This window comes from Perissodus microlepis, chromosome 12 (assembly GCF_051167445.1).
Source record: "Perissodus microlepis isolate ML-2025 ecotype Zambia chromosome 12, ASM5116744v1, whole genome shotgun sequence".
NCBI lineage: Eukaryota > Metazoa > Chordata > Actinopteri > Cichliformes > Cichlidae > Perissodus > Perissodus microlepis.
The window spans coordinates 10,594,077-10,619,085 of NC_140472.1; the positions used below are offsets into that span (position 1 = coordinate 10,594,077).

Here is a 25,009-nt window from a genome sequence, read left to right on the forward strand (position 1 = left end):
TTGCAAAAAGGAATGCAACAGTGCCATCACCTGACTGCTGTCTGCTATTGCAGTACTATAGATAACCTCATTCTTGAGTCACATTTATGGTCTGCCATGGTATTTTTTTAATATCTACTTCTGCTCTTCCTCCATAAGGAGAAATCATGAAATTTAGATGGGTGTCTGTGTGCACTAGTGTGTTAGTGTGTGTGTTTGAAAGAGAGAGAGCGCGAGAGACTGAGTTACAAGCTGACTGAACCCCAGAGTTCACCTGAAGTTTAATGCTCCATAAGCAATAGAAGGAGACAGGCTGGATCCTTACTAGAAACCCCTTTTGCCCTCATTGTCTCATTTAGATCAGGTCAGGCAGACGCCTGCACTACTCTTTGACTAGGTGCAGTATTTTGATAATAAAGCCTCCTTTTTCTGGAAATAAAACAGTTTATAATCCAGCCGTGTGCACATGTGCAAAGTAAATGGAAACAGGTTGCACAAGCAGCTCAGAGCCACAACAGCTGGGATGTAAACACTGTTTGTTCTCAGCTTCCTACATGAAAGCAAAGAAGTGGTCCTGGTGATGAGGATGTGCTGCTGATATGGTAGATAAAAAAAATCAGAGCTAGCAGTAATGTTTTTGTCTTTATTGCGGGATACACTATCTGTTTACATTGCCTCGGGCTTTCTCAGTGTATCATCGGACAGATGAATGTGCATCTAGTATGACAGACAGCTGAAATAATAATAAATAAGCTCTCAATCCAGCGTCCACCTTGCTATTTTCTGCTGCATTTGATGAGTTTTTTTCTGCAGGGAAAAGCTTGAACGCATATGCCCATGTGTGTGCATTTTGTTTTGTTTTTTGCGGCATGCACAAAGATGAAGCACAATGGGCATCCATATGTATGAAGTGTTATAAAGCTTGACCTGAGTTGACTTTTCCTCAGCGTCGGGAATTACTCAACTCAGTGAATTCTGATTTTCTAGTATAATGTGAGGAAAGCACAGAGGCCTCAGAGACTTCTAAGTGGAAGGGATCTGAGCACAGAGTCGCACTGCCCCCTCTGAGGGAGGGCGGTTCAGTTCCTGAAACACAAGTCGACAAAAAAGGCCTAATGGATTTATAGGTCCACAGCCAGAACCACAAGATGCCAAAGGCAAATTGGGGTTGGGCATCCACCTGGCTGTCAGGCTGCAGATACAGGTAATTGCTCAGTCCAGCAGCTCTTTGAGGATAGGTCAATGCCCTGCCAGTGCATGACAACTCTACATCCTGGGACACAGGCTCCTGTTGACTTTCTCTGTTGTTTCTTTTTCTGAGACATTTGTAGTTTTGGAAAAAAAAAAAAAGCTTCTGTTTCTCATGTTTGCTGCATGCTTTTGAAGCCTGCTGACGTGTCACCACATTTCCTGTGCAAAGATCCTAATTAGATAAACAGTGTTATTTCCACAGGATGATAAATGTAGCCCTCACATGACTTAAGGAAATATACAGTGTCAATATATGTGATCACACCCTCCACTTTCTCAGGTATAGTCTAAGCAAGCTTCAGCATATTTGTATCCACATGCCTAACATCTTATTTTCAGGTTGTGATGCTAGAGAAGGGATGCACCCTGAGGCTTTCCCATTTGTCTCCATCTGACTCACTGAAGCATTCTTTGTAGCACTGAAAGTGGGTGCATGAGGCCATCTGAAAATTGAAGCTAAGCTGTATGTACACATGAGAATCTATTTATAGAACTGGAGTTTGCAACCTCTTTAAATGAAATGGTCTCTGCCTGCTGCCTTCCAGGCCAGCGTGAGGGCTCTTTTGACACAGGCTTTTTAATTAGACGATTCTCTCAGATCAGCAGAGGGAGCTGCAACTCTTATCCAGATTTCCGTGTTTAACATCCATCCAAAAAAAAGAGAAAAAGACAGACTGCAGTGCCACCACAATCACTGTCTGGACCGGAGCCTGGGAGCACATGCCCGCCCACCCACAATTTAAAACCCATAATCTGGACGACAAGTGCTGCTTTCAAGGTGAAAACACCATCTTTCCAAAGACATGGAAAGCATTCATTCCTGCAGTGTTTTTTTTTTTAAAAAAAGAGTTCATGCTCATGTTTTCTTATGCATGTACACCAGAGTGTATCAAAGTGCAGCTTTTTGTTTAAAAAAAAAACAACTTAATTAATATTCCATAAAAGACCACAAAAGATTAGTAATGCTGGGATTCTGCTTTGTAGATTAGTGCTGTGCCAGACTGCAAATTTTGGTCGTATCAGTCACCCTAGTATCGAGCCGATACCAATATCGGCATTGATATTGAAACTATCGATACTTTCATGATATTTGTAACAATCTACAAACCACTATTACTCCTGAGATTTTTACCCTTTGGAAATTATAATGATAGTGATCATAACAGAAGGTCTATATTCAATTTTTAATGTTGACTATGTCAAATGAGCCAGGGTGTTTACACGGGAGTGGATGTATATCTATTGGCTAGTAATTTCTTTCTAAATCTGACACAAAGTTGAATCAGTTAATTTCATCTACATCATAAAACAAGAGTTTACACTTACTGTACAATCCTGACACTTTTTTTTAGCTTGGTTTTTGTCAATATCTCACCTCCAGCTCTTTGTTTTCTCTCTCTGTCTCTCTCTTTTTTTCATCAAAGGGATGTAACTCTTGGAGGTCTCCGGTGGGCCCCGGTGATAGGCCTCCCTGCCTCTAACATAGTGTTATGCCCAGAAGAGGAAGAGAGCCATAAGATTTATACACCAGTCCGTTCACAGCCCAAATGTGACAGATGAAACACGAGCTGAAAGTCAGTATCTGAGAGATGAAATGTGATAAAAATAATACAGCCTTGCTTTGATATGCTGCATTTACAGGGGATCTGTGCCCCACTGTGCCCTGAGCTGCTTCACACAAGCTGTAGGCACACACATGCACAAAACCTTGCGAGGCTCCCTAGCTGTATGGAAGGCAAGTGGGAGAATAGCTATACATCCTACTGGTGGTTTACTATTTCTGCTCCGAGGAGCCTTATACCCTTTTCAGCATTCTATGTGCAGCGTGGTTTGTGTGTTATAATCCACCCAGTGGTATGTAATTAGTGGTCTTTTAATCCAGTAAAAAAAACATTTGCTGTATTGCTCTGTCTGAGTGGTGAAAGGTGTGTGTAACACAAAGCCAAATTCACTCTAAAGTGGAATTTCTAATAATTAAACGGAGTGCTCCTCTGGACCGACTCTACTGTGGCAACCAAGAGCAACATAACGAGGAGGATGGGGGTGTGTGTAGCTCCGAGTGAGGTAAAGTGAGGACATGGGGGATGGCGAGAGAGTGGCAAAAGATACTGCACAGTGTTTAGGGCATTGCCTTTATACATGCGACACTGAGTAGGAAATCTGCTGAATGAATTAAAAGGGCCATTATGTGCTTAAAATTATATGATGCAGCACTTCTAACCACTTGTGTGTCCCATTTAGATACGAAGAAGAAGGAAGAAAGTATGCATCTGTGTGTATGCTCATCTGTGTGTGTGTGTGTGTGTGTGTGTGTGTGTGTGTGTGTGTGTGTGTGTGTTTGGGGTTTACTTAAGTGATAAGAGCTGCATCTCTGCAAATGCCTAAAGGAAGCCCTGAAATCCTCCACCTATTTGCTGGATAAAGACAGTCTGTCCTCTGTCAAGGTTTTAGTGCAGCAAGCTATTCCAATGCCCCCACCCCCCAAGTCCACCCTCAATCTGTCTGTCTTTCTCCCTAATGAAATAATGAAATTGCTCTCTCTTTTTCCTCCACTCCTCACTGTTCTGCATGAGCTGACACTTTGCCAGATTCTTTGGTGCAGCAGAGTAGCTGAGTCATAAAGGTTTCAGGGCACCCTGATTTATGGACAGTGATGTGGATGAGGGTGAGGCAGCAGGAAGAAAACACCGGTGTCAGCTCGCTGATCAAACAGAGACGGGACAGTGGACGACCTGCTGACTTAAAAAGCCTAAAACGCCAGCTTAACACAATTCGTTAACACCAGCCTTTGGTTTCACAAGTTACTGGAAATCTAAGGAGACTTTATTGGCTTTGTCATGTTGAAAAGCTAAAAGATTAATGCTTGCCCGATACACTGAAAATTTATTGTGTCGTGTGTTGTTTTTCATGCATTTTAATTGTGGACTGGTGTGTGTGTTTTTTTTTTCGTTTTTTTTGCTGAATAAGACCTAAGATGATCCAGACTTGCTGACCGTGCTGGTTTGCTGCAGCCCTCCTCTTCTCAGTCAGTTGTGAGCTGATTTATCGTGGTGAACAGAAGCAAGGCCCTCTGGCTGCCATTTCTGTACTTTTCCATTAACCTCCATTAACATTCTAGTGCAACAGTAGCATTTTGCTTTAAGACTCTGAATGAAAGAAAAAGAAGCTCAGGGGCTAATTAGGAAGGAAAAATTTCCATCCTGACATGTGCAAGTGAGTCACAGGACTTGGACGCTGAATATGATTTTCTTTTTATGCGTTTTATTTATGCTAAATGTGACTCGATTTAACACACCATTGCAAATTGTTTTTGTATGGAAAAATGAAAATCCAGGAGATAGCTTCTGCTTAAGAAGGCTTCAAGGCTTTATTGGAGTTCAATGCAGCACACGATGGACTTGAAGGCTATTGCACATACAAGGCAGTTACATAAGCATATTTTGGTTAAGGTAAAGCACCAGCAAACATTTCTCCACCAAGCAGAATTCCTACTCCTGACACATCCTGTCTTTGTAAATATTTTTTTTTAATCTTTTGCAGAGTGTACCTGTGCATACATGCTTTCAGGTACAAGCTTTCACTCGTGTTGACCACACAGAGGTGAAGGTCACCAGCACTTTTTTAAGATATTTTCATTTGGTTTGAATGAGACATCAGAGCAAATAGGAGCACCAGAGGATTTGGAACATCCTTTTAGCTACAGGCTAGCACTTTGTTTTTAAAATGAGTAAAGTTAGACTTTTTTATCTGTTGTTTTCCTATTTTTCTCTTCAGCCTCTGCTTCCTCTTCTTTTACAGTTTCTTCCTCCTTCTCACCCTCTTCATCGCCCTCTGTTTCTTTCTGTTCGGCATCTTCCTCGTCTTCAGGCTGGCCGTCCTCTCCTCCTTCCTCCTCGTCTTCTTTTTCTCCATCCTCTGCTTCAGCCTCTTCACAATGAAAATGAGGTGAAGAAAGATAAAAGGTCACATTAGTTTCCCACTACATACACACAGGGACACGCACAGGGGCATACATGGAAATTTACCACACTAACCTTCTGCATCTGCCTCTTCCTCCTTCTCTCCCTCTTCTTCTTCTCCTTCCTTCTCTGCTGTCTCCTCTTCCTCTTCTTCCCCCCCTTCCTCCTGCTCTGCCTCTTCTTCCTCCTTTTCTTCTTCTCCAGCTTTCTCTTCCTCTTCCACCTGCTCTTCTTCCTCCTCTTCAGGAGGGCTAGCCTCTGCCTGCTGTGCTTGGCTTGCAGATATTGTCTCCTCTGTGGGCAGCGATGTAGTATACAGGCGGGAGCTCAGCAGGTATGGAGCTGCAGAGCTCAGCTGAGAATGCATGGAGATCTGCGTTCTTCCATAGGATGGAGCAGAAAACATGGCTTGGGAGTACCCAGTGACAGAAATCGGTCCTGCCACATTCAAACGATTCTCTTCTCCCTCAAGAAGCTTCCTGATAGGATAAAGCACACATTACAAGAAGATGAGATGCCTAATTACCCATTTTATTGTGTATTCCACAATTACCATCCAGTATATAAGACAGTGGGACACTATGTATAAGACACTTACCTGTATGCAGCAATTTCGATATCCAGTGCCATCTTCACATTCAGAAGGTCCTGGTAATCTTTCAAGTAGCGAGCCATGTCATTTTTGTTTGCCCTCAGCTCTTCTTCCAGTTCACATATTGTATCCTGTACAAAGAGAAATGTTATATGTACATAAGTTAAATATCTGATCTGTGACTCCTCTGAGTAACAGAAAATAACAAAGGATCACTTCTTTTTTTTTCTTTTTTTTATCACAGGAAAGAGACAGAGGTCACTGCACTTCCTTTGTTTCTGTGCCTCACCTGCAGTGCAGCAATCTCACCACTCTGTTTCTCCTCCACTTCCTGTAGTTGGTTTTCCAGAGCTTGGTTCATCTCGCGGCAGGCATCAATCTCCAGCATTTTGGCTTTAAGCAACCGGCGGTACTCTCCAACTTCATCTTTGGCACTGCGTGCAGTCTCTGTGGTGCGAGTGGCGCCCACTGTCATGACATTCATCTTGTTGCAGAACCATTCTTCAGCTGACTGCAGGTTGCGCTGTGCCAGCTTCTCGTACTGCACTCGGATGTCACGGAGGGCAGCAGACAGGTCCGGTTTGGCAACCTCCATCTCCACTGACACCTCTGCGCTGTACTGGATTTGGGCCTGCAGCTCCGCAATCTCACTCTCACAGAGACGCTTCAGGAAGGTCAGCTCCTCCAGCAGGGTCTCAACTCGTTTCTCAAGCTCGGCCTGGCCCAGTGTGGCTTCATCTGCTCCCTTCCTGGCATCCATGAGCCTGCCCTCGGCCTCCTCTCTGCCAAGCACTTCCTCCTCATACCGTTTCTGCAGGTTCCTCAGCACATCCTCCATCTGATCCCTGTGGTCCTGGGCTGCTTGCTTCTCATGGCAGGCCTCTTCCACAGCTACACGGAGCTGGCGGATCTCATGCTCATACAGGGCCCGAATGTTGGATGGCTTCGTCTGCCTTTGCCTAAGCAGCAGGAGCTCAGTCTCCAGCAACTTGTTCTGCTGCTCAAGTTCATGGACCCTCTCAATGAAGCTTGCAAAGCGGTCATTCAGGTCTTGCAGCTGAGCCTTCTCCTGGGTCCTTACTGCTTTGAACTCAGAGCTGACTTGGGCTGCTTGGTCAAGGCGTAGCTCAGGAGCAGGTGCAAGCACAGGAGCAGAAAGAACGGTGGAGTAGCTGGAAGTAGCTCGGGCATATGCAGGATAACTTCTGTGTGAAGATGCATAGGAAGTTACTGGGACAGAGTGGGTGGAGTAGGCAGACCTAGCTGCTCCCCCTCCACCAGTCCCATATCCTCCGCTGCGCACAACTCCCCTCTTCTTGTAAGCAGAAGAAAAGTAAGGGTCAAAGCCTGCGGAAGCCATGACTAGTGAGACGGGCTGCTCTGTGTCTGTGAATGTTGCTGGGCCGACTGCACAGTGAATCTGCATCACTCTGACTTTTATAGGGCCAGTAATGACTGTGACGTAAGCTTTTTTTTTCTCTCTCTTTTTTTTTTTTTTTTTGCAGGCATGCTGACAGAAAGAATTGATAATAGTGCCAGCCAGCCGGTCTCAGCCAAGGAAGAGATGGGGTGGGTGAGGATGAGTGTAGGGATGGAGGAGGCGGGGGAGAAGCAACGAAAGAGCAACAAGGGACTGCAACAGACAGGGTCAGTGAGGACAAAGATGATATACTGTTACACCTAGAAGCTGCAGTTTTCTTGCAGTTCGTCATCAGAAACCCTGACAAAGACCTCATCTTTCTATCACATATCTGTGCAAACTACAGAAGAAAGAGAAAACCATCTTTTAGCCACTGTTTTGCATAATTTTATACAATTTGTCAGCAGTGTCTGAAAAGGTATCAGTGAAATTTCTATTATGATCCAACTATCACAGCAAACGTTTGCTAAGGTAATCAGCTCAGCATCTTAGGGTGCTGAAAAAAGGGTGAAACCCCCCCCCCCCCACACACACACTGGATCTTCTCATGATTATAGATAAAAGTTTGCCCTCTAGTGGTTGACTGTTTCCCATGCATGTCACAATGTTGATCACAATGTTCAATTTTCCAGAACTTCATTTAGACCCTGATCCACGCCTTTAAAAAAAAAAACGAGTCACTCGAATGGTTCTTAGTACGTGAGGAAAGTTCCCATGATGGAAACAGGGTTATAAATATTTAAGCACTAATCTATAACAAATGTTCACGTTTACACCTTGTTATCTCCTGATTTAGCCAATATGAACTGTATATTTGGTGAATAAATAAATATATTATAAATCAATTCAATAATACTCATGGGCTGTATGTGGTTGGTGTTACATTCAAAATGAAGCGATAATTTTCATAAAACAACATGTCTCAGTTTCAACATTTTATATGTTATGCACACGTGCTGCTTATGCTGCAACATCCACGCTTTCCAGGAAACAGGGTTGCATTTTTATCTTGTAAATATGGGGAATTGGATTCTCAAGAACATATGCACGTCCATCCATGGGCAGTCAGCTTTATAGTGCACAGGCCGAACTACAGAACCGGTCTAAAGACGTACTTGGAAAAAAATATGAGATGGCTATGTATTTTACTACAAACTTTGCGTGTATTTCTGTTAGTTTTGCAGTTTACATACAGTTTTGGAGTGTCGTAAATCAAGAAAAAAATTTAATTAATAAATGTTGCCATTATTAATGCATAATTGATAAGTTAGAAATGGTTCAGGAGAAACACAACATTTTTTTTGGACATTTTTTTGTCTGATTGTACACAGTTGTTTGAAGATTTAATAGCTTGGACTTTGATGAGAACAAGTAAACAAACAAACATGTATAAGGCTACTGATTTTTCTGCTCAAAGTATTTGTGTGCAATAGGCTGTTCCCAAATCCCTCGGTGTTATCTTTACCAAATCTGTGCACTTGCTTACCTATCTAACTGTGGACCATGACACTAGTACACACTAACGAATGGACCTCTGCGCAGACTTGACATACTACTGTTAGCCTAGCTTCTGATGAAGTTATTTTAACTTTGGTCAAGAGGGGATAAGCATCTCTCTGCATATTAAAAGTTCATATTCGTTTTTAGGAAGCTGGCACAGCTGGAACGAGCCACTCATGCACATCGTGCTGTTTAAATAGCCTGCTGCCCCAATGAGGCTTTAAGACCACAGAGGGGCTTTTTAATGGGCTACTTGCTGAGAAAACCGGTCTATTCAATTAGTATGATTGATGATCAATGATAGTATAATTACCAGCAACAGGATAATTTCTTCCCATTTTAATTAACCACTAAAATATACGCACGACACTATTATAAAGATATAATGTTATTTCGCGGAGCATCCACATTTGGAAAATAAAGATATAACCAATAACAAGTGCACATCCCTCTGACCGACCTGATTTTGCCCCAAACTTTAATTTGCAATTTTATATATAGAGGTTCCTGATTGGTCACCGATGTAGTTTAAAATAACACTATGCAAGAGTACGCATTTGGCAGGTTGGGTTTCTGTTGCACAGATTAGGATAATATACAATATTCTTTTTAATTCCAACAATTGGGCCACCTTAGTGTATTCCTTGGGTAGCGTGTAGCTATGTAATAAATGCTCTTTCAGTCGGCGTGCTCTTTTCCTTGTCGGAACTCAGGATATCCGACACTTCAAATGCCTTGTCGCGCTGCCCCTCCGGCAGGCGTACGGCGATGTAGTAATAAAGCGAACCCAGACGGTGTCACCCAATATCATACAGTATCGTTGGTCATAAGAGTACGCCCACTGGGTATTGACCAATCAGTGACCACGTTACTGATTGGCGGGTGGCAAATGTCATCCAGTGACGCAAACATTCTCAGGGTCTCATCCATGTTTGACAACAACAAAGGATGATGTATAGGTTAAGTTTCTAAATTGCTTCGTAGCCGCGGAGTTTTCAGGGTTTGTTATGTTGCTCGAGTACCTGAAACTTTACAGGTGCAGTTTAATTGAGAATGAATGGTAAGTCGCTGAGCTCTGGAAGTGACGGTCGCCCGGCGGACCACAAGCTACAGTTAGCGCACAAACGTCTCTGCTAATTTCGGCTAGCTGGAGAAACTGTGAGCTACGTTTAGCATCTACTCTCCAGAGTTCTGTATATTATTTGCTAAGAGCGAAATATCGTTTACAGAGAGCTAAGTTAACCAGATTTGGTTTTGAATGGCGTGTCGGTAATGTGAGCTAGTCGGTCCCAAGTGGTCGTAATCTCCTCTTTAAAGAGCAAATACGTGGCGTGATAGAAACGCCGGCTCGCATTGCTTTTCTGTGTTGTAGGTTGTGTACGCCCAAAGCTCTCACATACACTCAAATGAATAGATAACAGTAAATGGAAAAGACACAGAGGACATACTAAATGGCTTTGCAGTGTATTTTTTGTTTTTCTTGCATTCAACGAAATCTGCGAACCGTGAAGGCAGAAGAGCTGCTTTTCAAATATTAAAATGGTAAGACCTTGAATCACAGCGTCAGCTACATCCTCACTGTAACTGCGCACACTCCCTTGCCTAAGACAGATTACTGCATGGTAAAGCGTTTTCTCTCTGCCCTTTTACACAGATTCGCATAGCAGCACTAAATGCTGCTTCGGCAGCTGCAGACGAGTCTCAAGACCCCCTGAGAAACAGCAAGAGTCAGACAAAAGAGGCTCAAGTAGGCTACATACTATATGCTGATGAATAAGCAATATTAGTTCTATCTGCTGATGCAGTCGTTCATCTCTGTACATCTCATTAAGTCAGTTGTATTCCCCCGTTTGTTTCTGTCAATAGGAAGCAGAGGCATTCGCTTTATATCACAAAGCTTTGGATCTGCAGAAACATGATAAATTTGAGGAGTCCGCCAAGGCCTACCATGAGCTTCTCAAAACTCCACTGCTCAAAGAGGTAAACACACCAACACAAACTAATAATATGGTTTCACAGAACATCCCATCCATCCATCCATCCATCCATCCATTCTCTTACACTTTTCAGGGTTGTGGGGGTGGGTGGGCTATCCCGGCTATCCCAGGGCGAGAGTCAGGGTAAACCCTGAACAGGTCAGCAATCTATCGCAGGGCTAACACATTGAGACGGACTCTGGCAGGAAGCCGGAGTACCCGGAGAGAGCCCACAAAAACATGGGGAGAACATGCAAACGCAACACAGCTTTGCCCCAATCAGATGGTGGATTCGTAATTAGGACGTTGTAGCTGTGAGGCAACAGTGCTAACAACTGTGGCGCTCCTTAAATTAAAGCTGTTCTAAAATTAGCGCATTACCTATAGAGGTCATTTATTTTTTTCTATAATTCCACCATCCAGTCAACAGTGCGCCGGTATTCTCATCACTGACAGCCATCTCACCCAAGATCCTTGTCTGCTCCCATTCTGTCAGTCTCCATGACTGATTGAATGTGGTGAAACCGGCATCAGTGGATGTGTGCACGCACAGAAGTCCATCGCTTGGTCAAGGATGACCACGGGAGACATAAAGAATGAAGTAGACGCTGCCTCACTTGCTCCGTTGGCTCTCTACGCTGTGATGTTTCTCTTTAAAGAGCTGGAGAAAATCAATTTATCAGCAGCGCAGACCTTAACAACAGCTTTTATAAAGGCAGAGAAGGAGACCCTGAACCTACCCAGGATGCTGTTATCAAAATGTTGGAAAAGAAAAACTTAAAAATGAACTATTAAGAAGCTATAATTTGCATGGCTGCAGATGATATGGAGGAGTTGATAATTGACAGGAAAGTGCCAAAATTCCAGGAGCTGAACGAAAGGGCTCAAGCTCTGAAACTCCTCCTAAGCACCCTACCCGATGAGTTCATCCTGCATCCCATGTTTGTGAATTGCAATGAGACCAGTGCAGTGCATTTAATGTTCAAACTGAAACACCACACGTAGCCAGCTTGGAGGCTCATTTGATCATGAGGACTAAAGTGGTGATCTGTGATATTTAAAGTTTCACACATTGTTGCAGATTTTCTTCCATTTGTGTTTCTCAGGACATACATTTTCATACTTTGTGTCATTATGAACATATCATGTTAACCATTTTCTGTGTAGAATTCAGTTTCACTGCTTAAATAAAATTGGCCATGTTGACATTATTTACCTTGCTTGATCTTATTAAGACCCCATGGGTTTGGTGTTGAATCTAATGTATCCTCTTAATATTTCAGGCCATGCCCTCTGATGATCAGAGAGTGGGCCTCAAGCACCCCGGATTGATGCTGAAATATTCAACTTTTAAGAATCTGGCTAGTATGGCTGCATTACGGGATGACCTGGAGACCGCTATGGAGTTTTACTTAGAGGTAATGTGCCACTTTAACTTGATTAAATTCAATGAACGAATGAATAACGCTGGAAGGTGTTCTTACTATATATTCTGCTCTGCTCTGTTCTCAGGCTGTCATGTTGGATTCCACTGATGTGAACATGTGGTATAAAATTGGTCAGGTGGCTGTGCGACTGGTGCGCATTCCTCTGGCTCGTCATGCATTCGAGGAAGGATTGCACTGTAACCCTGACCACTGGCCCTGCCTGGACAACCTCATAACTATACTCTATACACTCAGTGACTACAGCTGTATGTAACATGTCATCATAAGCTTTTCATGGTCAGGTTAAGAGCTCGTGTATGGGGGGGGGGAAAGTAGCTAACATTTCTCTATGTATTTCCAGGCTGTTTGTACTTCATTTCCAAAGCCCTAGAGAAGGACCATTGTTACACCAAAGGTCTGGTGTTGAAGGAAAAAATATTTGAGGAACAACCTTGTCTGAAGAGGGATACGATGCAGATGTTCATGAAATGGTAAAGGCAAGTTCTTAATCTGTTTATGAGTTGCACCATACTTTTCCATGACTGACAAACTTGTCTCCGTCTTATTTTTTTTTACTTTTCTCAGTGATATTTCTATTCACTATGTGGAAGTAGAAGAAGAGGAACGCAAATCCATTATGGAAGAGGCACTAGAGATAAGGAGGCGCAGGCAGGCTCTCTCTCTTTCTGAACCAAAACCTGACCTTGTACTCATTCAGCCCATCCACAGCTTCTCGTGAGTGCTCTGCTGTTGTTGCTGTCTGCGTCATTTCATCACACAGTCAGCATTTAACCATAGATTATTTGTTTTAATGAGGACAGATTATTGTTAATTATTACAATGCTATGGTTTACATCAGCAGAAAATGCAGAATCTGTTAGATTTGTATTGTTTATTGTCATTTATGCTTAGAAATATTTACTCATATATGCTTAGAAGTATATAATCATTTGTAGATTGAAAGAATGTCTCATCCTAGGAGGTCTGTAACAACTCTGTGTAGCATGAAGAGGGGGCTGCGTTCACTCCTCTACAGAGTGTTCTGGCATAGATCACACACCTCCTAGGAGAGGTCGTATCTTCTCTTGGTGATATATGGTATAGCAAACACACGTATATCTGTTTGATTGTAAGAGCCTTTTGTTTAGATGGACCGCTAGACTCCTGGCACCAGCTTTGGGGAGTCACATCTTGACCCCACACACACACGCGCACACACACATACTTACACAACACACAGGCAAGGTACTCTTTGTGTGTATGTAGACGTCTTATGTTAATGAACCTATGTATATTCATGTGAGCTCAATAAAAGAACAATGTTATGGGGGAGCGGACGAGAGCGACTGGGGTCAAGCGAAGGAACGGCGCTTGTCGTGGTTCTCTCCCTCATGCATGAGTAACACAAAGAATTTTGCCTACTTGTGTCTTGCTTTTGCTGTGTAGTAAATTGTCCTTAACGTTCCAGCGAATAGGTTTATGCTACAAACCTATCACCGGACCAAATTTTTTGCTATATCTTCTGTATTTATTGTAGATGGAAACATCTGGGTGAAAGTCTCCTTGCAATGTACAGACATCAGACCACGTGTGAGCCACCACGCCCAAGTCTTGGCCGCAGAATTGACTTGTCAGAGTACCGTGACCCAAACGTCCTCCAGAACATCCCCCAGCCAAGCAGCCCTGTCAGTATGGGCCAGACCACAGTGCTAAGCAGCAGCCCCAGTTCATCCCTGCCTCCAGTGGTCTTCACTGAGCCAGCAGTGATGGCTCAATCTGGCACTCAACCTCAAATTGCCACCAGTCAGTCCACTGTAGAGGTCAACACCTTTGTTCCACCTGTTGGTCAGTGCTGTTTGTCTTGCCTCTCAATGTGATTATTTGTATCAATTAAAAGTATTATTGTTGTTGTTATTGTAGCCATTTAAATGTTCTCAAATCTTCACAGCTACAGCAATGGAAGTGTCGCTCACAGATAAGGTGAAGAAAGCGCCGAAACGGAAACGCGTGGTAGAAGATAGCGGGGAAACGGCAAAGCGGCGCTCTGCACGTGTTCGAAACACTAAATGCAAGAAGGAGGAGAAGATTGATTTTCAGGAACTGCTTTTTAAATACCTACCTTCTAGGTAGCCGCTTTTTACTGAACCTTATGTAGAATGCGTAAATCTTACAGGTCAATTATAGTTTTGTTGATGTAAAAGTATTTTTCTGGTTTCTCTTAGGCTAAAGAAATTTGATCCTGATAATGACGATGAGAGCCTTAGTAATCTCGAGACACAGTGTGATGGCAAGGATGACATACAGCCTCTGCATGGGAGTTGCTTACCTGTGGACTCAGTTGAATACATGAAGTCTGGTATGTAGTGCATCCTAAATGTGTATTCACAATATCATATCTCATTTTGGTGTTTCCATCATATTAACATACTGTCCACGCCTTCCTCCAGAACAACAAGATGTCCACAACTTCCTGCTTGACAATATGGCTAATGGTGGTATACTGGACCTGATGATGCGCTATCTGAAAGCAGTGGGTCAGAAATTCATGGAGGAGTGGCCCCGGGGCTTGACTGCTGTGGTCCTGGAGGTCTATCAGACCTGGAGGAAGCACAGTAACGGTCTTCCTAATCCTCTCCTTCGGGACTGCAGCAACCAGCATATCCGGGTAAATGAAAGTTGGTTAATTTTATGGTTGCTTGAATGTCTTTTATCATACTGGGATGTTTATGGCTTAACATTAATTTACTTTAAGCCCTTTAAGGCTTTTCTGTAAGGATCTAGTTTTGTTTTTTGTTTTTTTTAACGTATGCAGGGGATGTTGACAATGAGCTTGGCCTGTATGGAACTGCAGTTGGAGCAATGGTTACACAGCAAAGGGAAGGCTGGTAAGTCTGAGTGAGCTTCATAATTTTTCTCATAGCCTAGTAGATTTTGAAAAGATCAATTTGGACAAATAACACTACTGAGCAAAGCATTCAAGAGCCTGAATGTGAGAAATGTGTTGCCATTTATCTAGCATTTTAAATTTGGCTAAATGATCTAAAAGGTGTTGGAGTCACTGTTGAAGTTGAACATGATGATATGTAGTATTTGTTTTACAATGGAAATTCATTGTTTATTTTTGGCTTGCATTCATATTTTAATTCCTGATCCAGTTACTCCTAGAAGAAGCAGCAGTGGCTCTGGAAACAATACCACTGACTCAGAATTTCCTGGGCAGCACTTCCAGGGTGATTTATTACTTCTCGCTCTTGGTGCATCTCAAAGAGATCTGTTTGAGGATGACTGGCTGGATGTCATGGTGCGAGTATACTGGCTAAAGGCACGATTCCTGGCCCTGCAGGTAAAGTTTATATGTCTATTTATATTTTACTTGATTATTATTGAGTTATTTTTTTCACTCAGTAACAGTGCATTTCTTGTTTTGACAGGGGGACATGGAATTGGCTCTGGAGAGCTATGATGTCTGTGTAGGCCTTTTGCAGAGCAAATCAAAGAGTCCAGATGGGAAACAGTACACAATCAACCTGCCTAACCTTCGTGTAGATGCAGCAATCTCTGTAGAGGAGGTTTGTGTGCTGGCCAGTATATATATTTTCTCTTTTATTAATATATTCCCCATTTCTCTCTTATGGGGTTTATCAGAATCAAAATACTTAATTATGTAATATATAAATGTATGTATATATGGCGTATGTAAAAGAGAGAGGGGAATTTTTAAGCATTCATTTCTTTCAGCTTGAAAATATCGAAGTGCTTATTTTGTAGATGTTTTGACGGTGTTTTTGGTGGGTTTTCTCTATTCCCACACACAGATTGACAAAAGGCTAAAGTGTCTGGAGCGCTGTCAGTCTTTGGAAGAGATCCAGCGCCTCTTTGAGTCATCGGACTTCGACTCAGTGGTGCGTCTGCTGCAGCCCACCCTTAATTATGGGAGCAGGAGCAAACCTCTGGAGTTTGTGAGCTCAACACCTGAGCGTCCCGCACAGTTGACGTTACTGCAGGTTAGACAAACTACAGTGATATCAGTGGAATCGTTAAACGATTTGAAATGCGTAATTATTTCTAAACCTGTGTCCTAGAACTCACTATTGAAGCTGCAGGACTACCAGCAGTGTTTGGAGTGCAGCGAGCTGGCCTTGAATGAAGCCCTCCAGCAGCTCAACTCTGCTCCAAGCAGCTCTCCACCTAGCAAGGAGGAGTGGGTTAGCACCATTGTGAAGTTGCTAGATGGCATCGAGGTCTGCTTCAATAAAGAGGCGGAGCTTCTGAGCAATGTCCCCCACTTCTCTAGTATGGCTCGACTGGCAAACAACCTAATCCAGGTTCAAAGAGCGTTTCTGTTCGCCTTAAGTAATGCTTTAATTCACGCAACATTAAGGTACCGATACACTTAAGTTTTAGATTGCTAATTTATTGTGCTTTCGGTTTGCGTTTCAGCTGATTGATCTTAGCATGACCATTTCTGATGATCCCAAGGAGCCATTTTTCTTCTCAGTCCTGCCTTGGATTATCCTGTATCGCATTATCAAGCACGAAGAGGCTGCCTTTGACTGTATGCTTCGACAGCATATGTCTGTAGGGGATGATGAAGGTTTGTTGACATCTTGCTTTTATGCTTTTTAGTTATCCTTCAGTGTACTGTATATGCCATGTCAGTTGTTACACTGAGTGACACTGTCAAGTCTTAATTTTTAGATGACTCAGACACCCCCATGCTGCCCTCCTCCCTGATGCTTCTAAACACGGCCCACGAGTATCTTGGCCGTCGGTCCTTGTGCTGCAGCTCAGACGGAGCCCTTCTCAAATTTTTTGTACGTTTGTTTGCTCTCTGCAAATGCTACATCCACACCAAAAAAAACAAAACAAAGTAATGTACAGCCTGACATGTAGGCTGTACATTACTTTGTTTTTTTGTTCTTTTTTTCAAAAACATATGAAAATGTTTTTAAATATTTGTTTTTGTTGGTTTAGGTGCGAGTTTTGGAAAAAGAGTTTGCAGCCTCTACTAGCAGTGACTCTCACCCCTACAAGGAGGAGTTGGAAATGGCCCTGGAACAGTGCTTTTTCTGTTTATATGCCTACCCCAGTAAGAAGAGCAAGGCCCGCTACCTTGAAGATCATTCATCTCCACAGGTTATAGATGCTTAAAACACTCTGCTTGATTTAACGTGTTATAGTTTGGTGTTTGATCTACAAGCGGCTCTGCCAAGCAGAAGTTAATTAATTTAATGACATAGTCCAAAAGTCAATACCTGAAGAACAGGCAGAATTGCTGAGAGGTAACTTAAGGTCGGACTATTTTGTGTGATTTCCCAGTGGTACTGACAAACCTGCATAAATAGTGAGTTGTTTAGCTGAGGGCTGATGACTCAGACAGGCCCTCACGACACACAGAAAAAGTCTGTTATATCCATTAATGTTGTTTTGCTGGTGAGGAATACACTTCTGATGTCACTGAAATAAATTGCACCGGTGAAATAGCGTTAATGGCACTGATTCAGTGTGTGAGGACAAATGCAACCACATTTAGATTAACGACTTACCAGCAGAATTGTGGTTTGTGGGCTTTTAGACTTTTACCGTAATTCAGTGAAATCGTCTTTGAGTAACTCACAAGATAATGAAATATTTAGTATATAACAGCATGCTTCCTTTATTGCTTTGTCACTATAGGAGATGCTTGACAGAGTTCTCTGTAAATAGTTACATTTGATTGAAGATAAAGAGTCAAAGGGAGCGAAAAAGGTAAACTCGTGTTATATTATAAGAGATAAAGTGACTCAGCAGGACGTTTGTGTGTAAAGTACCCAATCTCTTGTATTTTTGTAGTACTTGCGTTTAGCCACCAGGTGGGGGTCATTCCCACAGTTGTATGTCATTGGTTTTCAGTGGCTGGAGTCCTAACTGTACACTGTAACTAATGAAAGAATAGTCTTATTGGGACCTTTTAGCAGTAATTGCTGTAGCCATGTATGTTACACAGGTATTAATTTCCCGTGGTATTACTCTGCTTTAAGGTTGAGCTTCTGTGGAGCGATGCCCTCTTCATGTTTCAGTATTTCAAACCAAAGTCGCTGCCTGAGTTTGACAGCTATAAGACGAGTACAGTGTCTGCAGAATTGGCCAATTTGCTGAGGAGGTTTGCAAGCATCGCCCCCCCAAGTGACACTCCCGTCCTCACAATGGATGAAGTGGCAGCCTACATTGAGGACATGACAGAAAAGGTCAGTTTGCGGGGCCATGGTGAAGAAGTGAGAAGCACCAGTGACTCGGACGTTATAAACAGGGTCTTCCTTGCTATAATATATTTTTTAAAAGCCTTGATGTCAGTAACAGTCTCGTCTAATTAAGATTTTTTTGTTTCTCTCTTTAAGGCTCCATGCCTTCCCGAGGGCAGTGCTCCTGCACCTCCGATCATCAATGAGATCTACTACCTTGTGGCGGACTATCATTTTAAGAACAAGGAGCAATCCAAAGCCATCAAGTTCTATATGCATGACATATGTGTTTGTCCTAACAGGTAGCTCATTGCACACAGTAATCCCTTTTTTGTTCTTAATGTTTTAAACTTAAGGTTTACTGTAATTTTTGTTTGAAAAAAGCACAAAATTGGATGTGCAGAGGAATTGTTTGTATTTGTTTGTTTTTATAAAGTAACATAGTGTACTTTTAAATGCAGTGAGAATACTGAAGTGTTTTTCCTCGTCTTGCTTTAGGTTTGACTCCTGGGCAGGTATGGCTTTAGCGAGGGCCAGCCGTATCCAAGACAAGCTCAACTCCAATGAGCTGAAAAGCGACGTTCCCATATGGAAGCACTCCCAAGCAGTGCTTAACTGTTTTAAGAGGGCTCTGGAGATCGACAGCTCCAATCTGTCATTGTGGATAGAGTATGGTACCATGTCATATGCGCTGCATTCGTTTGCTTCACGGCAGCTCAAACAGTGGCGCAGTGAGCTTCCCCCTGAGGTGGTTAAACAGGTGAGGCATGCTCTGACATATAACTCACCTGTGTTTCCTATCCTTTTTGTTTTAAATGTTCACCTTTTTTTTTTTAAGACATTAACTCACCAATTGCATTGGGCCACTTCTTGCTCATTCCATACTGGCAGTCTTTATAGAGTCAGTTAATCTACCCCCTTGAGCTACAATGTTCATGATGTTTCCAACATGTGCATGTTTGTGTGTCTGTGGTGTTTCAGATGGAAGAAAGGAGAGACTCCATGTTGGAGACGGCCTTTCAGTGTTTTCAGGGCGCCTCCCGTTGTGAGGGTGACAGTGACGAAGAAGAGTGGCTGATTCACTACATGCTGGGAAAGATAGCAGAGAAACGTAGACAGCCTCCGGCGGGATATCTGCAGCTTTATAAAAAGGTGAAGTGGTTTGGTGACAAGAAGCTAGACCAGTGGTTCTCCCATTTTGTAAAAAAATTTTTAAAATAGAAATCGCTAACGTTCGATACGATTCATCAATGTTCCATCAGAAAATCTTACCATCATATTTTCACCTGGTTTTGCCCCGCCAGGGTTGCTTACCCCACAGTTTGAGTATCACAGGGCTAGACACGTTGTTTAAATCAGGGGTGTCAAACTCAAATACACAGTGGGCCAAAATTCAAAAGTGGATCAAACTCGCGGGCTAACATTAATATTCATTGAAAAAAAAATCTTCCTCCAAATATAACAAGGAATCATTTCTTATGGACTCAAACAAGTTTTGCTGAAAAACTGAATATGGAACAAGCAAAGCTTAATACTAAACAATATATATAACTTATATAAATGTATATATAACTTAATATTGCACACATGCAAAATCAAAATTCCAATTAAATAACACATCAGTGGAATTAATTTCTTAAATAAAAATTGTATTTGCAGCCTTCTGAATTAAATTTGATCATTTTATCATTTATCAAATTTTCATCATATTCTCCCACCTGTCCAGAAAGCTCCTGTCTTCTGCCTTTCTTTTTGCCATTTTGGGATAGGTAGCATGGCAGTATTTGCATGGTTGCTATGACTATGGTCAACAGAGGAGAGGGTGCTAATGGGTCCTGTCATGACTGACGTGCCAAAACACCAACAGAGCATTCTGGGAATTGTAGTATTAGCAGTACATGCACTGTATAATACTGGCAGGCCAGCTCTAATGGTAATTTTGTATGGCTTCGCAGGCCAAATGTAATTAGGCTGCGGGCCAAATTTGGCCCACAGGCCAGAGTTTGACACCTATGGTTTAAATGATCCTACGTAGTGTGTGTGTCAGGAACTCTTTAAATAATTGATGTTTAATAATAAACATTGGTATTGAGGTGTGACTTGCCTGGAACTTTTCTAAGGATAGCACAACGTTAAATGTATTCCTTTCAGTTTCATTAGATATTAGTTAAGTAATAACACAAAAACCACGAGGACTGTTCCAGTCATTGTAATCAACCTTTGATTGCCGATGTATTCTTTTTTTTCTTCTCTCTGGTGTTGTTTCATAATCCACCTACAGAAGCAAAGATCACTGCCCTTCCACTCCCGCAAGATGTTTCCTTCTTTTCTTTTTCTTGTCTCTTTCTTCCCTTTAGCAGAACAGTTAGTCATAACTGTGTTGTTCTGATTAGATTGTTGGAAGCACATGAACTGTATGAACCGTGATTTCAGCAGGCATTTTTTTTTTACGCGTTTAGGAGTTAATTTCATTTGGCAGATGATTGTCAGGTTGGTGACTCTCACCTTTTCTGTGTTTATAGGCAGCAAACTATCTGCACGAAGAAGCTGCCAGATACCCCCGTAAAATCCATTACCATAATCCTCCTGACCTGGCCATGGAAGCCCTGGAGGTATGCTATCTGTGACATGTGGCTCCCAATAGTTTCTAGTTGTGTTACATCAGTGCTGTGTTATGTAAGATTACTGCCTGGAAACATTCACATTTTAAAGACATTCTCCTCATATATTAAACTTCTTCTAGCTGCATTTCCGTTTGAGTGCCACCATCCTGAAACTACTAGAGGCTGATGAGCCAGATCTGGAACACGAGCTCTTGTTTAACTTACTGGTTGAAGCAGCTACAGGACCATTTGCGAGGGGAGAAGAGAAATGTATGCCAAGCATGCCAAGGGCCCATGAGAAGTAAGTTATAAAAAATACAACACAAGAAGTGTGATATAAAAGTCAAATTTAAAAAATCATGCAGAAGAACTTATTCTTGTTTTTGATTTATTTCAGGGAGAAACCGCCCTCTATGATGGATGAAGACTTTAACTGTCCCTCAGTCTGTATAGGGAATGTCCTTAACTCATCCATTCCATCAGTTGTCACCCCAGGTCTGACATCACCTCCTTATGTGGCCACGCCGTTTGACCACGATTACGCCAAACGCAAAACACTCCGAAGGCAACAGTGGCAGCAGCAGCGGCATGAGGAGCGGCAGGCTGATGGTATAGTCCCAGTCCTAGACACTGTCTCAGGGGTCGGGCTCTTTGGAGCTCTTTCTGCGCTGGGACAGGACGCCCACTGGGGAGTGTTCCGATTGCTAATCACCATGCTTAATGGCTTTGGTTTCAGTTACAATGATTCCCGTGCACTGGGTGATTGGGATGTGGTGAAATGGGCAATATGGCTACTGATTATTTGACTAATTTGCAGCAGCAGTGTGGAAAGAGACAGATTTCAAGGTTGGGTATGACAGAGCATTAAGGCCTGTGGGTTTGCATATATCTGTGTGTGTGTGTGTGTGTGTGTGTGTGGGTGTATTGGTGGCATATCCTTCTCTTGTGGCTCTTTATTGCTGGCCCCATGTTCTTTCCTAACTATCACTTTGCCCCTCCTAATATGTAATAGTTGTTGTTGTGTTGCAACTTCCTCAGGCTTGTAACATCCAGCATTTGTTCTGTTGCTGATATAGGGGTTGCATACATGAGCTGCTGTTTATCACACCAGGAAAAGCTGAAAATTCTCAGTGATCTTGATTTTTATTAAGACTTGTGACTGGTACTTGTTCAAAGTCTGCTGCTAAGCATAACCAGTTAGTTTACTTTAACCTGGTAGATTCTTGAATTTAAAGTCCTATAAATATTTATGCATGCCTTGCACAGCTCAGAAGTGAAAGGTTAGATTGATTAAGTTGGATGATGTATTTGAGGGTTTTTTATCTGTAATTCAGTGCATTTAGTATTAAATAAATAAATGGAAGTTCAGTATTTATACACACACATTTTTAGACGGTAGAGGTCAGATTAGTTCGGTCTGCAGGTAGAAAAACTTGATGGTGTTTGGATTTTATTATGCAGATAAAAATCTAGTTTAACATGTTCAGAACGCTCGATGTGCTCGACATGTCAGCTCTGATAAACACAATTGTTTTTGTGAAATGTGATTTTTCTCATGAAGCTGGAAATGAAAGTAGAAAATTTTAATTCTTAAAAAAAAAAAATTTGATAGTTCTATGTAGTAATGTGCTAATAGCACAATATTGCTTTCAGCAATGTAAATATAATACCGCGTGTACAGTTAACATTATAAGAGACCTTACTGACTCACGCGAACTAACCATCTGTTATGTTAGCTCTTGCGGTGTGTACTGTAAGCCTAACTGCCTTTCTTTTAAATTAAGGGACGACACTTTAAGTATTGCAAGATGGGCTGTTTTTTTTTGTTTGTTTGTTTTGTTTTGTTTTGTTTTTTTATTCCAGTGGTTGTTGCATACTTACACAATGACTGTGCAGCAGAGCTGATTTCAATTTCCTGAACTGTAAAGGCCGAGTGCTGTTTGGACCAAAGAGTCTTGGACATTGTTTCCATGTGACAAGAACTGTGACATCTGTCCACCCACCCCATGTATCATGTTGAGCTTGAATGCGCAAATAACGCAGCCATATTGCCCATGTTGCCAGTTTTGTCACCCTTTCCAGATTCCTTCCTACCTACCTACCTACCTACCTACCTGCCTGCTACCTCTTTGCCTGCTTGCTTTTACCACCTGCTTTGCCATTTATATGCATGTAGTTCTAATGGGGTGAATGCCTTCACAACTGGACAAAGTCCGTCCTTTTATCACAATCCACTAAATTGTCTGGTGTATCATATGGTCACATTTTTATGTGGGCTCAGTGTGGGGGGTAATTTTGCAGAAAGTCAAACTTCTGGGAGAGATTTCAAAACCTTGCGTGAGTCATGTTTGCTATTTACCACTAATTGGATCTAATTTCTAATTATGGCCAATTAGTGTGAAAATGTCAAGTCAGAAAGAATGTGGCTGCCCTGTTATTGGCACTCAAAACTGAGACTGAAGCCAGAAAATGCCCCACTATGCACATTGCTGCTTGCAGGTGTCCAATTTCTCTGTCTTGAGTCCTGCTTAAAGTGCATCAGTGTGGTAAAACCGCAGGACCAGATTCAGACATGCATTTATGAAATCGTTATGTTCATTATTGACTCTTCGACACTTTTCGAAGAATTCTTCCTGGACTACTCCCATGATTTGATTTGATTTTTAAAATTCTAATAGTAAAATGGGAGAAAATTTATTCTTGGTTTTATTCATATTGCAGATTCTGGACTTAATTTGTAACCTGCAGATTTTCTTATAGAAAGAAATGTGTGTCTGAATCAGGTTCTACACTTTCAAGGGGAGTGGCATTAAATTTGCATTCAGTTGTCTAGAAGCATAAATGACTGATTTTTCTCTTTCTTTTTTTAATAATCTTTTCTATAAATTAAGAGGTGCAATATTTGCTTGATTATATTTTAAAACCAGCTCCCCGTATCTTCAACAGCCTCACCAGAGTTTGACCATGATTACTGCCTGCCCAGGTCTTCAATATGGCTGGCTTCCCTGAATGGTACTGCTCTTCAAACCCACCAAACCTTTTAAGAGGCTATATTTTGAATCTAGAGTGAAGTGCTTTCTTGTAGGAAGCGCTGAATGCACAGCTGTCAGTTTACACAAATTTTACAGTACCATAGTAACTTGGCTGTTGACTCATGACTGAATCTTTTGAAAAGCCCTTTGTGTGCATTATTCTCTGAAATAGCTAAAGCTTGTTGCCCTCTTGATTCTTATTTACAGTTCTCAGCCCAGGATTATTTTTTCCTGAGACTGCAGAACGTAATTAGGAGGAACTGTAGCATTTAAAAACCAAAACAAAAAACTGTTTTACTTACAAAAACAGACCATCTCTCTTTGTGCGATGCACTAATAAGAATTTCTGGCTCATGAGTTGTTTTTTTTCTCCTAAATATGTATATACCCCCCCTCCTCCCCCACATTACAACAGGAAATGTTTGTCACATTACCACCAATTCCAAAAAGACATCCACAGCATGCTGTTACATATAATGAATTATTATAAAAGTTTACAGTATTTTCACTTGATCTTTATGAAAGATCACTTCACCAGAATTACCTTTTTGTACACAAAAACTCACAAATATGTATAATTCTCCATTTTTATCCCAAATACTGAAGTTATCTGTCTGCGGCCATGCAACTGGCAGCATAACCCTTGTTTTCTTTTTTTTTTTCCCTTTCCTCCTCCCTCTTTGTTTGTTTTGCCAGAACGCAGTCAGGACAGTGAGGTTGTCTTGCTTTCTGACTCCAACTCCACTCAGGATGCCTTCACAGACCCCGCTAGCTCACAAGACAGCAGCCACAAACTCGCCTCTGGGAAAGCAAGCTCATCGTCATCAGAGAGCACAACCCCGGTAAAGGATGGCCAGCCAGCATCTGAGGACACAGGTAATCAGAGATTAAATGAGCCTTTTATTGCTTCAGGCACATGTTGGCCCGTTCCTCCGTAAAGTAGCATTTTGAAGATTTTTATTCAATTAAATGTTCGTGTAGTTAAGGTTCCCAAATGAGGGAACAAAAACACAAACTTAGTGTTAAAGAAATTTTATTTGAAAGTTATT

The 25,009-nt window shown here is 42.0% G+C and overlaps 2 protein-coding genes across 6 annotated transcripts in view; one reads left to right on the plus strand and one right to left on the minus strand.

The window, feature by feature from the left end:
* Window positions 1–4,572: 4,572 nt before the first annotated feature.
* On the minus strand, window positions 4,573–7,202 carry neflb (neurofilament light chain b). Its single transcript, XM_084947331.1, has 4 exons — window positions 6,071–7,202; window positions 5,788–5,912; window positions 5,265–5,668; window positions 4,573–5,157 (listed from the first exon to the last, which is right to left on the minus strand). Exons 1-4 carry the CDS (start codon window positions 7,139–7,141, stop codon window positions 4,964–4,966), a joined length of 1,794 nt encoding a protein of 597 aa, XP_084803457.1. The 5' UTR covers window positions 7,142–7,202; the 3' UTR covers window positions 4,573–4,963.
* Window positions 7,203–9,597: 2,395 nt separating this feature from the next.
* The window catches only part of cabin1 (calcineurin binding protein 1), a 38,989-nt gene continuing 23,577 nt past the window's right edge, over window positions 9,598–25,009 (plus strand). For 2 of the 5 annotated variants that reach the window (XM_084945353.1, XM_084945354.1), the window contains exons 1-28: window positions 9,598–10,243; window positions 10,356–10,448; window positions 10,568–10,681; window positions 11,961–12,095; window positions 12,190–12,370; window positions 12,466–12,595; window positions 12,690–12,839; window positions 13,642–13,949; window positions 14,053–14,230; window positions 14,327–14,460; window positions 14,552–14,769; window positions 14,917–14,989; window positions 15,260–15,447; window positions 15,536–15,673; window positions 15,920–16,108; window positions 16,187–16,429; window positions 16,545–16,698; window positions 16,803–16,918; window positions 17,079–17,240; window positions 18,125–18,331; window positions 18,482–18,627; window positions 18,824–19,085; window positions 19,307–19,477; window positions 20,848–20,937; window positions 21,069–21,229; window positions 21,326–21,537; window positions 23,875–23,940; window positions 24,657–24,836. In XM_084945353.1, the coding sequence (XP_084801479.1) occupies window positions 10,241–10,243; window positions 10,356–10,448; window positions 10,568–10,681; window positions 11,961–12,095; window positions 12,190–12,370; window positions 12,466–12,595; window positions 12,690–12,839; window positions 13,642–13,949; window positions 14,053–14,230; window positions 14,327–14,460; window positions 14,552–14,769; window positions 14,917–14,989; window positions 15,260–15,447; window positions 15,536–15,673; window positions 15,920–16,108; window positions 16,187–16,429; window positions 16,545–16,698; window positions 16,803–16,918; window positions 17,079–17,240; window positions 18,125–18,331; window positions 18,482–18,627; window positions 18,824–19,085; window positions 19,307–19,477; window positions 20,848–20,937; window positions 21,069–21,229; window positions 21,326–21,537; window positions 23,875–23,940; window positions 24,657–24,836 (4,402 nt within the window). In that variant the 5' untranslated portion in view covers window positions 9,598–10,240. The remainder of the gene's footprint in view (window positions 10,244–10,355; window positions 10,449–10,567; window positions 10,682–11,960; window positions 12,096–12,189; window positions 12,371–12,465; window positions 12,596–12,689; window positions 12,840–13,641; window positions 13,950–14,052; window positions 14,231–14,326; window positions 14,461–14,551; window positions 14,770–14,916; window positions 14,990–15,259; window positions 15,448–15,535; window positions 15,674–15,919; window positions 16,109–16,186; window positions 16,430–16,544; window positions 16,699–16,802; window positions 16,919–17,078; window positions 17,241–18,124; window positions 18,332–18,481; window positions 18,628–18,823; window positions 19,086–19,306; window positions 19,478–20,847; window positions 20,938–21,068; window positions 21,230–21,325; window positions 21,538–23,874; window positions 23,941–24,656; window positions 24,837–25,009) is intronic. The other 3 variants (XM_084945356.1, XM_084945355.1, XM_084945357.1) reach the window with 3 other exon arrangements.

Excerpts from the sequence above, each read along its gene's own strand:
- neflb (XM_084947331.1), bottom strand. The coding sequence starts at position 7,141 with ATGGCTTCCGCAGGCTTTGACCCTTACTTTTCTTCTGCTTACAAGAAG. Across the intron at positions 5,669-5,787 it reads ATCGAAATTGCTGCATACAG|GAAGCTTCTTGAGGGAGAAG; the intron begins GTAAGTGTCTTA and ends TTATCCTATCAG. Across the intron at positions 5,158-5,264 it reads GGAAGAGGCAGATGCAGAAG|AGGCTGAAGCAGAGGATGGA; the intron begins GTTAGTGTGGTA and ends TTCATTGTGAAG.